This window comes from Elgaria multicarinata, chromosome 4, assembly GCF_023053635.1.
Source record: "Elgaria multicarinata webbii isolate HBS135686 ecotype San Diego chromosome 4, rElgMul1.1.pri, whole genome shotgun sequence".
In the NCBI taxonomy this organism is placed as follows: domain Eukaryota; kingdom Metazoa; phylum Chordata; class Lepidosauria; order Squamata; family Anguidae; genus Elgaria; species Elgaria multicarinata.
Window position 1 is genome coordinate 34025858 of NC_086174.1, and position 16675 is coordinate 34042532.

Consider the following 16675-nt stretch of genomic DNA (forward strand, 5'->3'; position numbering starts at 1 on the left):
TTCCTTAGCATAATCTCAGTTCCTCAATTGTAATAAGGGACTTGCCACACAGTGTTATGAAGACAAATACAATACATATGCACGCACACACACACACACACACACACACACACACACACACACACACTTTGGGCCCATTCACACAAAATGGCAGGAAACCTTTGGTTAATCAACCCATAATTTGCCAGGTTATGTGCCTGGTATGTGCCACCGCCATTTTGAAAATGCAACCTCTGACATGCAAACCCAGACTCAATGGGTTAATTGTGGGTTAAATAATCCATAGTTAACCTACAATTAGATCTTAGGTTAACTGTGGGTTGTTTAACCCATGTTTAACCTATAGTGCCTTGGTTTGTACATCACAAAATAACCTCTGATTGGGATGATTGGAGGTTGTATATCCAAAGTGGTGGTGGCATGTGATCTCAGAAAACCATGGATTAATTAATTATGTCCTGTTTTCTTGGATGAGTTTCAGTTGGTACAGCTCCAGGATGTGGACAAGGTGCTTGGACAGGTCCGTGCAACCACCTCTGTACTGGATCCTTGCCCCTCTTGGCTAATAAAAGCTAGCAGGGATGGAACAGCCGGCTGGTCCAAGGAAGTAATTAATGCCTCTCTGCGAGAGGGAGTGGTCCCAGACCGTCTGAAAGAGGCGGCAGTGAGACCACTCTTGAAGAAAACTTCCTTGGACCCGGAAAATCTTAGTAATTACAGACTGGTAGCAAATGTTCCATTCCTGGGCAAGGTCCTTGAGCGGGTGGTTGCGGGCCAGCTCCAGACACTCTTGGATGAGACTAATTATCTGGATTCATTTCAGTCGGGCTTCAAGCCTGGTTTTGGCACGGAAACAGCCTTGGTCGCCCTGTATGATGACCTATGTCGGGAGAAAGACAGGAGAGGGAGTGTGACTCCTCAACCTCTCAGCGGCTTTCGATACCATTGACCATGGTATCCTTCTGGGACGACTCGCTGAGCTGGGAGTGGGAGGTACTGCTTTGCAGTGGTTCCGTTCCTATTTGGCGGGTCAGATACAGAAGATGGTGCTTGGGGAACATTACTCGGCCCCATAGACTCTCAAGTATGGGGTCCCGCATGTTGTTTAACATTTATATGCAGCCGCTGGGTGCAGTCATCCGGAGCTTTGGAGTGTGCTGTCATCAGTATGCTGATGACACGCAGCTCTATTTCTCCCTTTCATCTTCAGCAGGAGAGGCTGTGGATGTGTTGAACCAGTGCATGGCTGCGACAATGGACTGGACGAGGGCTAATAAACTGAAACTCAATCCAGACAAGACTGAGATGCTGTTAGTAGGTGATTCCGTTGACAGAATGGGGGGTGTTCTACCGGTTCTGGATGGGATTGCACTCACTCTGAAGGAGCAGGTTCGTAGCTTGGGGTTTCTTTTAGATCCATCATTGTCACTTGAGGCTCAGGTGACCTCAGTGGCACGGAGGGCCTTTTACAAACTCCAGTTGGTGGCCCAGCTACACCCCTATCTGGACAGGGATAACCTGGCTTCAGTTGTCCATGCTCTGGTAACCTCCAAGTTAGATTACTGCAATGCACTCTACGTAGGGCTGCCTTTGAAGACGGTTCGGAAGCTGCAGCTCATGCAAAATGCAGCGGCCAGATTGATTTCGGGAACCAGAAGGTTCGACCATAAACACCTGCTCTGGTCCACTTGCACAGGCTGCCTGTATGTTTCTGAGCCCAATTCAAGGTGCTGGTTTTGACCTATAAAGCCTTACATGGCTTGGGACCACAATACCTGACGGAACGCCTCTCCCGACGTGAATATACCCGGTCACTACGTTCAACATCTAAAGTCCTCCTCTGGGTGCCTACTCCGAGAGAGGCTCGGAGTGCGGCAACGAGGGACAGGCCCCCATACTATGGAATGATCTCCCTGATGAGGCTCGCCTGGCACCAACTCTGCTATCTTTCCGGCGCTAGGTTAAGACTTTCCTCTTTGCCCAGGCATATGGCGTATCTTAATCACCCACGTGTTTAGTTTTTTTAATGGTTTTTAATGGTTTTTAAGGCTGTATGTGTGTATGTTCTGTGTTTTAGAATTTTAAATTTTGTATACTCGTTTTTATCTTAATTTTAGAATTTCTGTAAACCTCCCAGAAGCCCTGGCTATGGGGGTGGAATATAAGTGTAATAAATAAATAAATAATCCATGATTTGCCACCATTACAGGTATACTGAGTTATTGAGTAGAATCCAATTGGTGTCCTTCCTCGCAGAAGATTCTTTGATCCTGCAGGAACTTCCTTCAGTGGAACAAGGAGAGAAGCAATATTTTTGAAATTCTGTTTTTCCCACCCCCTGTACTCCCCTACCCTCTGGACATATCATTAGGTTATTTAGGTAGAACGTATATTGCATATGGCCAAAGGCCAAATATAATATGCTACAAATCACATATATAAATATTGAGAATAAACACCGTAATTTTTTAATTTTTTAAAAAATGAAATCAAGAGTAAAAATGCCTGCAATAAAACAATAATACATTAAAAAAAAAAACCACAGCAAGTCAGGTTAAGGCTTTGCCACAGCAAGCTAGGACAATTTCTGAAAGCATTTTTGCACAAATTCTTGTGGCTGCTAGTGCAAAAAAGGAGACTGTACATTGTAAATAAAGCAGTACCTAAATCAGTATCAGGCGTTATTTTAATAGGATTACATCCAAAACTGGCCTTGTAAAGATATACTACCCTCCAGAGCAGATTGGGAGGAATGCAGAGGGATGGGGAAATAGTTGAAAATTGACTCCTTCCACATTCCAGTGACAGTAGTCTCTGCTGGATCAAAGAATCATCCATCAGTCGAGGGACACCAGTTGGATACAACCCTTTGTAAAGAACTTTGTAAGCTATATAAATGATGAACACAAACAATTACTATAAGATTAGAATTTCCCTAGCTACATTTTTTTTCCTTTCTGAAACATTATTAAAAAATTAGGTGAGTGCACCTAAGGATTGCTGTGCATAAAGTGGACTTAAGTTTTAGAGAATTTTTTAAAAAAACAAATATTGACCCTGATCCATCTGAAGTTAATCCTGGTAAAGTCTGATTTAAAGGACTGCACCAGGACTTCACACATCTAACTTCTTCCACTGATTTCAATGGGATATATTCACAACCAACTTTAGCTGGATCAGGATCACTGAATTTTCAATAAAATGTCATTCATCTGAGACTTGGGCCACAACCAAACACTTGGGACCACACGGCTTGGGACCACAATACCTGACGGAAAGCCTCTCCCGACATGAACTTACCCGTACACTGCGCTCAACATCTAAGGTCCTCCTCTGAGTGCCTACTCCGAGGGAAGCTCAGAGGATGGCAACAACGGAGAGGGCCTTTTCAGTGGTGGCCCTCCAATTATGGAATGATCTCCCCAATAAGGCTTGCCTGGCACCAACATTGTTATATTTTCAGTGCCAGGTCAAGATATTTCTCTTCTCCCAGGCATTTAACAGCATTTAACTGCTAAGTTGTTGTTGTTTTTTAATGGACCCCAGAACTGTTGTTGTTTAAATGGATACTGCTGTTTTATGCTGTTGTTTTTATATTTTTGATGGTTTTAAATTTTGTATACTTTTTAATGTTCACTGTTTTAAACTTTTGTAAACTGCCCAGAGAGCTTCGGCTATGGGGCAGTATATAAATTTAATAAATAAATAAATAAATAAATAAGTGAAAATTAGGAAAAAAGTGTTTTATGGCTCTGCTGCTAGGACTGGATAATGAATTCCATTGTACAGCTCAGGCTCATGTAAAGGATGCTTACTATATACAGGCCACTGCAGTTCTTTGTCTCCTATCTTATATATGCTTGAATTTAATGGGACTTAGTTCTGAATAGTTATGATTAAAATTGCATTGTTATAAGAACAGTTCTGAAAACTATTCCCACCCTCCAAAAACATGCAATACACCTGTAAATTTCCACTTTCAAAAGTAATGCATCAAAAAAGTTTTCAAATTACTCTTTCATCAGCTGTAAATGCTAAAAGAATAGCTTCACTGACAACCACGCCAGTGAAACCCCTTTCTTTTTTGAACGCAGTATCTGACAAATAAGTTATAGATAAACCGGTTGTTAGACATCAGTGGGAATTGGGCATTTGGTTGCAAATTCAGGTGTCATATTTCTATCAGCATATTTGGGACACCAAATTGGATGGACCATGTATAAATCTAACCATTCTCTGATTTACACTTAAAATATTCTCTGTAGAAATATTTGAGTGTTTTGATCCTATGAAACAGATCTTTATGCCAATGTGAGGCATGGAGGGTTCAGGAGTGCTCACACATTGCACGAGCACCTCTCCTTGTGCCAGCTTGGACTTGACAATCCTTCTGTTTGTGCAGGTTTTTCATGGCAACACCTACACAGATGGGCCTGTCATGCCCCCTGAATGTCTAAATATTCACTTTTGCTTTGACACATGAGCAAGAGACAATAACCAAATGGTTATCTTCTCTCAGCCACCAGCTGTTCACCATTGGCAGCAAAGACGGTAGGAGTATTTGCGTGAGCCTCAGTCCCAGATTCTAACAGTGATATCAGATGATTCCCCATAGAAAATAATTACTCAGGTTTTCATGGCTCTCATCTGGTCCTTTTTATGTGCTTACTTCAAAAGCCATGTCAGGAAGTGTAGAAGTGCATTTTCTTCTAATATTTCCAAAGTAAAAGTGGCTGAATACATAACAAAAAATTTAGTTCAGCGAGGAAAGTTCAGGTAAATACATACAGCACAGCAGCTGACGTTACAAGCAGTGCATCCAGTCACATGTGCCATAAGTAAGTTGAGATCCTTGAACTCTTTATAAAGCATGCTATGAATCCAGAGCCAATGGTTCTGCTTAAAATTTTGCTTTAAGAAAACCTCCGAAGCCTATTTTTCTAAAGGGCTCTCTTTGGAATTCACTATTTCTGAGGAAGCTGTAGGGTGCTGGGTTGTGACTCCCTTAATCAGGAGAGAAAGGGGTAGATCTCTAAATGTATATTAATAAGGAAGTGCTTGGGAGCTTGTTGATGGGACCTTCGCTTTTGGTTTGAATCTGTTTTCAAGACTATCAATGAAAGGGGCTGTGGCTCAGTTGTACCTGTTTTGTATGCATAAGGTCCCAGGTTCAATTCCTGGCATCTCCAGGTAGGGCTGGGAAAGAATCCCAGTAGAGAGCCACTGCCAGTCAGTGTTAACAATACTGGGCTAGATGGACCAATGGTCTTTCTCAGTATAAGTCACCTTCCTATGAAGTAGGATAAGGGCAGATCTCTCCCTCTTGTGGTAAAAACTTTACCACTAGCTCCCTTCAATTCTCCCACAATGTTTTTCAAAACTACATTTCTGATAATGCTCTTGTTCATTCCCACTGATAATAAGCATCAAGAAGCAAATTGGTAATCATGGGAGTCTTTTAAACCATTTTAAAAATAATTTGTTAATTGTATTTTTCTTGTGAGTCGCAATAAAATTTGACAAACCAACTAGACATTTGCTTGATCTCAATGAAAGACGCTAATTCCAAGTAATGCTCTCAGGATTAAAATGGCCCCTTTCCAGATCTGGAAACGATAAATAGAAAAATACTGAACATTTAATATATCTAAATCTATTGGTCACTCAATTTTATAATCTGTCTTCCTTAATGTAATTAATATGGAAGTATTAAAACTACTGGGAAGGAGACAGTCATAAACAAGCTGTCATGCTTCAATGAACTATTTATTGTCAAGAAATTGACAAATAAACAGGTAAGGATGCTTCATCATTAATAACAACAAAGGATCCTATTTAAATTCCAGTAGTAACTTTTGAAAGGGTTCATTAGAATGGCTTGCAGGATGCTGAGCTACAGAGATAGGAGAGGTTGCTCCTGAAAGGTTCTCCAACTCATTTTTAACTGAGTACTTAAAAATGATATTGAGGAATAGACTTTTGTATAGTGTGGTACTATCGACAAAACATTCCTGTTCATTCAGACAACAATATCTATAAATGTATAGGGTGATGGGGTCACAACCCTTGCTCCTCTTGGCAATGTCTCACACTAATAAGGTTCTACCCAGAACCTACATGAATATAATATTTTGCAGGGTTCAGATCATGCAAACAGTCTATACATGTGCAGGTTCTAGTAGAAAACCAGATCAACACATGGAGGTCAGGTCAGGGACAGGAGGAACAACCATGCTCCCCTCTCCAAGTAGGGATTGTACACTGATAAGTTGTCTGAACAGATCTAATCTTTGATTTGGACCCAGATTCAAATTCCTGCTTATCCATAAAGTTGTGTGAATTATTTCTCTCTCAAATCTGCCTCCCATAATTATTGTAACATCTACAATTTGATCCTAAATTTGTTCATGTGGAAGCAAGTACTATGGATGCTAACATCCAAGTTAAGTATGGTTAGGATAATTGTAACCTAATTAGGATGTAGCCCTAATAGGCACACTTGTAAGAAAGTAGATCAGGGCCAGTCCAGCCACAGAACACACTACACAACTGTTCATAGTGCCAACTGTGTGAATAAGATATGGGAGCCACTGTCTGTACAGAAAAAGCTTACCAGCTTGTCAGTTGGGTGGTATATTCCAGGAGAGATAAGGGGTCTTGTTCTCATTGACATGTGTCTGGGCTGACAGAGCCTTCCCATACTTCTATCAGCTGCCCAGGATACTGACAGCATTGTAAAGTGGAGGAAGTAAGTCCTATTGAGATCAATGGGGCTTATTCCCAGATATTGCAGCCTTAGTTTTAAATCCAATGCAGTGTGAGTAGCATGAGTGCAATGGGGCTTCCATTTTCTCTCCTCCCCTGTGTGGTCCCCTGCATGCCCCATGCCCCAAATCTGCTCAGGGAAATGCAGAGGCAGGAGCAATCCATTCTGCTTGCAGATGACCACCATTGCATATTTATTTATTTATATTATTTCTATATCACCTTTCTAGACCAATCAAAGCATTTACAAAAGGTCTAAAATCATGAAAAACCATAATCAGATAAAAGCAGTAAAAACAACATTAACACCCATAACAACAATTTAAAAGTCCAAGTTAAAAGATGTGTCTTATCCCACTTCCTGAACGCAGAGAGACTGTGGACAATTTGCATTTCCAAAGACAAATAATCAGGATAGGGCAGACCTGGGGGATATCTGGGCTGGATCTACACTACAGCTTTAAAACAGTTTATAACAGTTTTGACAACTGTTGGGATCCATGACAAACTCCATATACAGTTTTCAAAACGTTTTCAAAGTGTTTTATCTTGCTTGGTGTAGATCTGGCCTTGGATGGTGAGATGACTTGTTCCCTCAGTGCCAGAGGCCTGAGGATGGGAAAGCCCTTAGTTTAAATAGGGCAATGATGAAAGTCAATAGGTAAATTCGTCTATCTCCAAGGATTAGCAGGGATGTGTGAACCACCATCCGAAAAATTTGCTATCCAAAAGGGAACATTATAGGGCAGATGGGTTCACCTTCTAATGGCAGGTGGGGGGGTAGGGCGCCAAAGCTGAGGCTTGGCACCCTCCAATGGCGGATTGTGCAGGGATCTTAGGACATCAGAAGAGATTTGGTGACCACTTGTTGGCATCTTATGGTGACTGGCAAGGGTGACTGGCTGGGTGGCTCAGGACATATGTCTTGCCTTTGGTGACCTCTCTGTATCACCTACTCAGAGATGTGCAGCTCCGGGCAAGGGTGACATGGGTTGATTCCCCCAATCACACACGTGTAGCTCAAGAAAGGAGCTGGGTCTTACCCGACTCCTGGCTTGGCTGAGTGGCTCACCCATAATGCAGGCTAGTTGCCTGGAGAAAGGATTAATTAGATTCCCATACCCTCACACACAGTTCCAAGGAGGGGTGCATTACCCAATTAAATAAAGAGGTCCTAGTTATCCCAAGTTCTGGTGTCTGTGTTGTTCTTTCTGAACTTCCTTCTGTGTCCGCAAATAATCTGACCTAGTATAAAGTAGCTTCTTGTATTATGATGATTATTTATGCTGTTATATTCTATAGCAAATGTCTTTAATGTGAAAGCAATCCATGCATATATGGTTATGCAGCTTTAAACAACTCATGTACACCTGGCTTGGAAATTTGGCCCAATATTACTTCCACACTGGATGCATTTGCTGAGGAAAACACCAATGTAACACCGGTGTTTCTTGCCCTTAGGTTAGTATAATAGGCATTCAAGGGAAACAAGTTGGTTGAGGTCAGGCATAGAAGGACTGCAACTACGTTTTTTAAAATGGTGTTGTTATGACAGGTACTACTAATAAAATTGTATTATTAATTTCATTAGGTACATGCACTTTATTTTTAGAAAATGTAAAACAAACAAAAAGAGGTTAAATGAACTCATTAAGAAAGAAACCCATACAGGCTTTCTAGTTTACTACAAACCTATGTGGAAAACAGGGTGCTTTGTTTGTAATCTGTCAAGGTAAACAAACACCAATTAAGCTAGTCACTTTGTATTAGTATAAACCCAATCTCAGTCACTATGCATCAACCAACGATCATCTGCATTGGTGCTCATTAGAAAAGTATGTTTTAACTTTGCAATTGGATGCAATTTTATGCTCTTACCAGCAGCTAAGGTTTGTCCCATTCTCGGCTCACTGTTGACACAACCAATTCGATTGCAGAGAGTAATGTCAAAATAGTAAATTCGGTATGGTTCCAATCCTGTCACTATGTAGAAGTGTTCACGAGCTTCAGCGATATACAAAACCTGCAAAGCAAACAGAATTAAGATGGCTGGCCTGACAGTGTTTTCATTACTTTCCTTTAATATGATGGGTTTGCTTAACTATATGAAATTGGCCTTCAGCTCCGCAGATTTTTACTTTAGATGTTTGCCAAGGGCCATTAGTAGAAATAGGAGTATTTTGAGGAACCTCAACAAGCTAGATTTTAAATTATAATACTTCCATCACACTATTTTATGAGGTAATAACCCAGTTCCTGAGTGGATAAATGAGGAAACAAAGTTATGGCCTCGTAAAGCTGTGTGATAGAGGAGTTAATTCTACAAACAGTGTACATTATGCATGGCAGTGGTGTCACCATTTTGTGATGAAATCTAGCCATTTGATCACCATCGACTAAGAGAGATGACCAACAAGTATTTCAAAGAGAAGTCATGCTGTCTTTTAAACAATAATGGTACTATACATAAGGGACACAATTAGGGCACAGCACTAGAGAATCCACCTCCCACATACATACATACCCTAAAGTAGTTTAAGAGAAAACTACATCAGTGAAATGTAAAAAAGGAAGGGAGGGGAAGCTGCGATTGATTGATTGATTGATTGATTGATTGATGAAACAGATTATCTGGGCCCATTTCAATCCGACTTTAGAACTGTTTTGAGATTGAGATAGCTCTAGTTGCCTTGGTAGATGATCTACACTAGAAGGAGTATGCCACTGTTGGTTTTACAGGACCGCTCGGCTGCATTCATTACCATTGACTATGGTAACCTTCTGGACTGGCTGGCTGGGATGAGCTTGGGAGGCGCCATTTTGCAGAGGCGCCAGTCCTTTCTTAAGGGTCTGTTCCAGAGGGTGTGCTAGAGGACTTCTGTTCAACACCATGACCATTGGCACAAGATGTTCCTTAAAGATCAATCCTGTCCACCATATCCTACCCACCCTGTCCACTCTGGGAAAGTATTTAGGTATTTGGAATGCCTTGCTGCCAATATGTGGATAACATGTAGCTCTAGCTCTCCTTTTCATCTAATACCAGGAAAGCTATTGATGCCCTGAATCAATGCATGGAGATGGTAATGGTCCAGATGAAGGTAGCTGGATCCATTCCTGAGAATGGCCATAGTAACTCATCCAGTTGGGTTATTGCAAGGTGCTCTACATGAGGCTAGTCCTGATGGCTATATGCTACCTCCAGTATTAGAGGCAGTATGCCTATGTTCACCAGTTGTTGGGGAATATTGGTGGGATGGTGCTATTGCACTCATGTTCTGCTTATGGTTTTCCTGTGAACAGCGGTCAGCCACTGTGTCAACAGAAAGCTGGACTAGATAAAACCTTGGGCTCTTCTTTAGGGATGGACAGACTCAGCCAGATCCATGCTTGGTGGGCACTCACAGGTCACTGCTGCCACTCACCCCCACATACCAGGCAACATGATCTCCTGCAGGGCTCGGCAAGCAGGAGCACCCCCACAGCTGCCTTCTCCTTGATGTGAGCCACCATTTTTATGCAAAATGGGGCTCTGTAATTTTCCATATATTTAATGTCACACAAAATAGCAGCTGTACAGGGCCATTTACTCAACATTAGAGGCATAGAGGGCCTCTTTATGCCTCTAATGTTGCATAAATGGCCCTTTAGGGCTGCTATTTTGCACAACATTTAATGTACGAAAATTATGGAGCCCCTATCTTGCATAAAAAAGGCAGCTCGCATCAAGGAGCAGGCAGCTTCAGGGTGTTCCTGGACCACGTTGCGCTCTGCAAGCAGGGGCCAGGGAGCGGGTGCAGGGGAGTCTGCTGGATTCCTGGACCCAATTGAGTGCTTGCAACATTCCTACTCAATTCAAAATGGCCTGGGACCATGAGACCATAGAGATCAGCTCCTACCCACTCCCTAAGCCGTGGTGGAGAGGGTCTTCTTTGTATCCCACCTGTGGTGAAGGCATAATTAGTTGAGATGTGGAAAGGAACCTTCTCAGTGGCCACACCCAGCCTATGGAAGTCCTTGACCCAAGTGAACCTCATGAAGTTCACTTGGAGTCCTTCTTCATGGTTTTCTGCTGACCGGCGAAAACCTTTCTGTTCTAGCAATCTTTTGGTTTGCTAGGCAGATTGTATTTTACATTGTGAAACCTGTGTGGGGCTTTTGTTTGCTGTGCCTACTTTCATTTCTATATTGGTATCTTTTACATTGTTATTTTATTATGAGAATATTGTAGTTTAATTGTACTCTAGAAGACAGAGTATAAATTTCTAAATGAATTATAATAAATAAATTTCTCATGGCAGAGAGGAAGAGGACTGGGAGATTCTGAAATGTTACATCTGCACCGGGCTCTTAGATATCAGAATAAAATCATGTCTTCTTGTACACATCCAAAGAAACATTTCACTTGAGAACAGTCTGCCAAAAATAAGTCATGTCGTCTCATACAGAGGCAAACAAACAGATAGCCTGCTCCACCATGGGCAACCTGCCATAATAACAACTTTGATACCCCCCACTGCACTCTGACAACAGCAAGTGCTTCTCCATTGGCAAATTAGACTTTGGCATAGCCAAAAACACTGGGACCACTTTATAACACCTATATATCAATATGTAGAGAAAACAGATTGCTAATAACAATAATACCTGAGAAAACACTGGCAATACTTTTTGTTCGGTAATTACATTGACGCTGTACCCCATCACTTCTCCTCTTGCTTCATTATCTCGTGGCTTTTCCCAAGATACATTGAGAGAATACGGTGAAAGAGGGAATACTGATGGAGGTGGCATGAATACAGGAGCTAAAACACAAATAAATGTGCTAATTTATCATAAAATAAATGAACAACATGTGTCAGGCAAGTTTTCCCACTATATTTGTAAAACACCATCTGTTAAACTTGATAAAATGGCTGTTTGCATCCAATTCTTAAATAAGCAGCTTGTAGAAATTAATTTTCAGGTCTAAAAGGAATTTTCGTATGGTTTTCAATGCTACAGTTTTAAAATAAATGTATCCCACCTATAGGCAAAGTATGGAATCTATTATCTTTATGGTGCACTAACCACCACTTAAAATCTGAAACACAATGTAGGTTTCACATAATAGTGAAGGAGATGGATTTTTAAAAGCACAGCTTTCCAGGGACCTGGGAAAACCTGATTAGAACAAAGATTGTTGAACACTTAAACATCGCCAAAGTAAAATTAATTGCTGAGCCGGTTTGAAGTTAATATGTCTCTCTTGTATTAGAAGAGCTGATATATCAGAGATCTTAAATTATGTGACTTTAGTTTAAAATTCTATATAGGCCCTATATCATGACGATAGTTTTGGTGAACACCGTTTACAAATCTGTCCCCAGCAAAATCTGCTAGATGTTTTAAAGTTAACTGCTGAATCCAAACCAATGAAGGTTTAAAGTCCCATCCAAGAGAAATTGGTGGAGCGTTTGGATTGAGGTACCCATATGGATGACATAAATGAGACTACAGTTGTGATCCTTCCTCACCAATTTTATAAGGAAGCAAATTTACTGGAAATCAGTAGGGATGTGCTCCGCTTCTAATCGGACCGGCGAATTAGAAGCGGAGCGGGGGGCTTCGCCTGCCCTTAAGGTGGAGGCGAAGAGGATTGGGGGGCCGGCGGAGCGTGGCGAAGAGGATCGAGGTGAAGGCGGATCCTTCGCCTCGATCCGGAGCTCCGCCGGAAAGGTAAGTGGGGTTTACCGGGCCCTGCCGCTGTCGCTGTCGCCCATGCGGCGACAGCGGCAGGGCCCAGTAACCCCCCCCCCCGCCCTCCTCTCCCTTACCTGCCTCTGTCCGCGGTCCGTCGGCGTCTTCAATTGAGCCCACGGTTCAACCAGGAAGTCTGGGCCGCTTGCGGCCCAGACTTCTTGGTTGAACCGCAGGCTCAATTGAAGACGCTGACGGACCGCGGATGGAGGCAGGTAAGGCCCCCCTCTCCCTTGGTCCCTTACCAGGCTCTGCCACCGTCACCGCACAGGCGGCGATGGCAGCAGGGCCCAGTAAACCTCCCGCCCTCCTCTCCCGGCCTTACCTGGCGCCACTCCCCTCCACTGCGGAGCTCTGATTCGGAGCCGGAGGTCCGCGGCGAAGAGGAGCGGAGTATGGGCGGAGCGGCGCGGAGTGAGCCAACCCGAAATTTTCAGATCGGCCCGCGGGGCATCCGTGCACACCCCTAGAAATCAGTGGGATTTACCTTCAGGAAGTACACCTGGGACTGAGGTATTCTAATGCAGTTAGGTTATAGAACAATTTATAAAACATCCTTAATAATATGCTGCACCATTTTACTGTTCCTTGTATTGCTTCTTATTGTTATTGTAGTTGGAATTGTTTTTAATAGTGTTTTTAAATGTAATGTTTGTTATTTATATGTAAACTGCTTAGAGATTTTATTATATTAAGCAGTATATAAATATTATTAATAATAATAAATAAACACAGTAGATGATTTCCTATATATTTAGCAGCTAAAATAATATGCCAAAGAGACATCATTGGCAAGAAAGTGATGAATGTATACAAAAATACCAGTTATTTCAATATAACAGATTCTGAAAGAAACTGTACTCATTTGCTCTACAGCCAGATAGAACCTAGACATCAATGACATCTACCAATTTCCTGAAAGTAGGATCTAAGGACACAATCATATGAAGCACATAAGATTTCATAGTAAGATCACAATCCAGGTATTTTCAGTTCCATTATTTTAATGGAAGAGTTAAGCATGGGACTGGCTCATGCCATCCATGATTTAAAGATAGCAACTTAATATATGTACTAGAGATGGGGGAGAAATCCATTCAGTTCACATTTTAGTGCCAACTTACATAATTTTTGAACTTCAGTACACATACTGTTTTTAGGCCCTTTCTACACCTAAGTATTATCCCAGGAAAATGGAGGGATCGTCTCTGCCTGCTCCCGGGATCCCCTGTGTGTCATTTGCATGCACAGGGATGATCCCTGGAAAAAAGGCAGATGTAGAAACGGCCTTAGTTATCCTTTGCAATTCACACTTCTAGGAATGTTGTAATCAAAATACCCAAAATATAGTTTAGCTAAAGTGAAGTTGTAAATTCCCCATAAGGAATTACTAGTGAATTCTAATTAACTGTGCATTATTAAAAGGATAGCAAAGAATCCTATATAGTTACATATTTAAAGTGAAATCTAAAGTATCTTAAAGCAGGAAGAAACAGGAAGGCCTGTTTAAAACATATTTCCCTAAAATAAATAAATAAATAAAAATTGGAAAATGATTTTACAAAAATTAACAATTACCTCCCTCTGCTGTTCTCTGTGATGTCCAACTCGAAAATGTGCTCCCGGCCATATTGACTGATAAAATACGAAACTCATACTCTGTGAATGGCTCCAGATCAGTGATGTTGGTGCATGTTAAAGGTGGTGTCAAAGCATTCTCATTGGCAGATTCTATCACTGGATGAGGACTGAACCATCCACTGGTTTGGAAAACACGACTCTCAGGCGGAATATGACTTCCATTAGATTGCAGAGTTCCTCTCATATACAGTTCATACCTAATAATTACACCTAGAAACAACAATGACTGGTTTAACAAAGGCAGACATTAATCTGAACGTATCTAAAAATTCTACTACTGTTACTACTACCTACTATTGAAACCATCTCCACTGATGCTACTATATAAATACAATGACAGTAATAATAAATTGCACAATCCTTTCTCCTAAATGCTTAGCTGTGTGCATAATAGGGGATAAGCATAAGTCTCAACAGGATTCCTTTCCCTTCTCCCCAGCTTGTGATCAACCACACACATGAAGTGAGATGTACCACAATGCATTGGCCACTATCTTCAATGAGTGCATGCAAACCTCCCAGATTTTCCCCTCTTCTCTTTGGACGTTCAGCCCAAAAGTCTTTGTCTTTGGACGCAGACAAGCTGGAGCGTGTTCAGAGGAGGGCAACCAGGATGATCAGGAGTCTGGAAACAAAGCCCTATGAAGAGAGACTGAAAGAACTGGGCATGTTTAGCCTGGAGAAGAGAAGATTGAGGGGAGACATGACAGCACTCTTCAAATACTTAAAAGGTTGTCACACAGAGGAGGGCCAGGATCTCTTCTCGATCCTCCCAGAGTGCAGGACACGGAATAATGGACTCAAGTTAAAGGAAGCCAGATTCCAGCTGGACATCAGGAAAAACTTCCTGACTGTTAGAGCAGTGCGACAATGGAACCAGTTACCTAGGGAGGTTGTGGGCTCTCCCACACTAGAGGCTTTCAAGAGGCAGCTGGACAAGCATCTGTCGGGGATGCTTTAGGGTGGATTCCTGCATTGAGCAGGGGGTTGGACTCGATGGCCTTGTAGGCCCCTTCCAACTCTGCTATTCTATGATTCTATGATTAAGTCACTCCAGAGCTGAAGTAAGTTCACTGTGGATCCTTAGAAGGAAAGGGACAGCTGGTTGCATAAACAGAGTCTCACAGGCCTCCACTGAAAGTAATAGATGGCATGAGGGATGTGTGGCCAAGGCCAAGGCAGCTAGGGAAGCAGATGGAAGAATGAAGACTCAATTGAGCCCTATTCCGATTCCTTCCCATATATGCAGTTGTTCCCATGAAGGATCGATGCTAGGGAGGTACGGATTGTACAAAATCCATTATGTCTGTGTTTTACAGATTGCCAGGTGCCTTTCATTCTGTTATCTACCCATCTTTCATTCCATCCTCCATCTATGAATAGAATCAGACTTTTATTTTTCAGTTTCTGAATTTGTACAAATGCAAATTTGCAAACATCCACACATGTGCAAATGCACAAATTCCACCCAAAATGCATAAATTTCCCCAAAATGTGCATTTTCCGACTTTAGCCTATGGGGGAAAATGCACGATTTTGGCATGTTTTTTTCCTCCTATTTTTGTGTATTTTTCTGCGATGAAATTTGCACAACATTCCTGAAGGTTAGGAAAATGGTCCACAAGTCTGCAGAATTCGTCTGACAAGCAAAAAGCCAGTCCACTGCAGAATCTGTGGGTCAGTTTCATAAAAATCCAAACTGGTTTGGTTCTGTTGTGGATTTCTCCAATATCCTTCATTGTGCCCAGTTATAATCATGTTAAGAATATATGGGGGCCCACTACAGTTCTCACAAAACATTTCAATTATATGGGGGGGGGGAATTGCTGCTATCCTACTTAAACAAAAGAAATAAAAACCCTACCATTTGCTTGCTTTGGAGGGGCCCATTCGACCGCCAATTCTGTAGAGCTGATGCTATGTATGACTGGAGGTTGCTGCTCCTCAGGAGAGACCTGTGCAGTAACTACTTCCACCTGCTTGCTCAGCAAACAGCCCCCACTAGTACATGCCTGAACGTAAAATATATATTTTGTAAATGGAACTAAATTCCAAACAGTTGTAAAGGTTTCTAAGCCTTCATACTGGCCACAAGGTTGAAGATTAAGTAAAGAAGTGCACGTCAAGACATATTTCTCTATTGGACCAGAATTGTTTGATAGGGCTGTCCAGCTGAATGAAACAGAATGTGGCCCAACTGGAATGATTGGGTTTAAATGAATGTTTCCTACAGGTATCCCAGGCAGTGTCCTGTATATCAATGCTGCACTTCTTGTAGATCCATGGGCATTCCTGGACTCGAGGTGATATGAATAGAAGGTATAGGGGAACAAAGAGCTATCAGTGAAGTTCTGGGTGCCTGCAAAAGAGACAAACAGTTATTTATTTATTTATTTATTTTATTATACACTTATTTATAGGGTGCCTTTTAGGATATGGACCTAACAAGATGGCTCACAAAAATATAAATAAAAATTAGAAAAAAACTGCATAGATTAAAAAACAAAAAACAGTCCCTGATAGAGTTGAG

At 41.7% G+C, this 16675-nt stretch overlaps 1 protein-coding gene across 1 annotated transcript in view; it reads right to left on the reverse strand.

Annotated features, from left to right (window-relative positions):
* The window catches only part of USH2A (usherin), a 594633-nt gene that overhangs the window by 457683 nt on the left and 120275 nt on the right, over positions 1–16675 (reverse strand). The window contains exons 16-19 of the mRNA XM_063125387.1: positions 16010–16504; positions 14083–14355; positions 11413–11570; positions 8644–8788 (exon numbers count right to left, since the gene is read on the reverse strand). Of these exons, the coding sequence (XP_062981457.1) occupies positions 8644–8788; positions 11413–11570; positions 14083–14355; positions 16010–16504 (1071 nt within the window). The remainder of the gene's footprint in view (positions 1–8643; positions 8789–11412; positions 11571–14082; positions 14356–16009; positions 16505–16675) is intronic.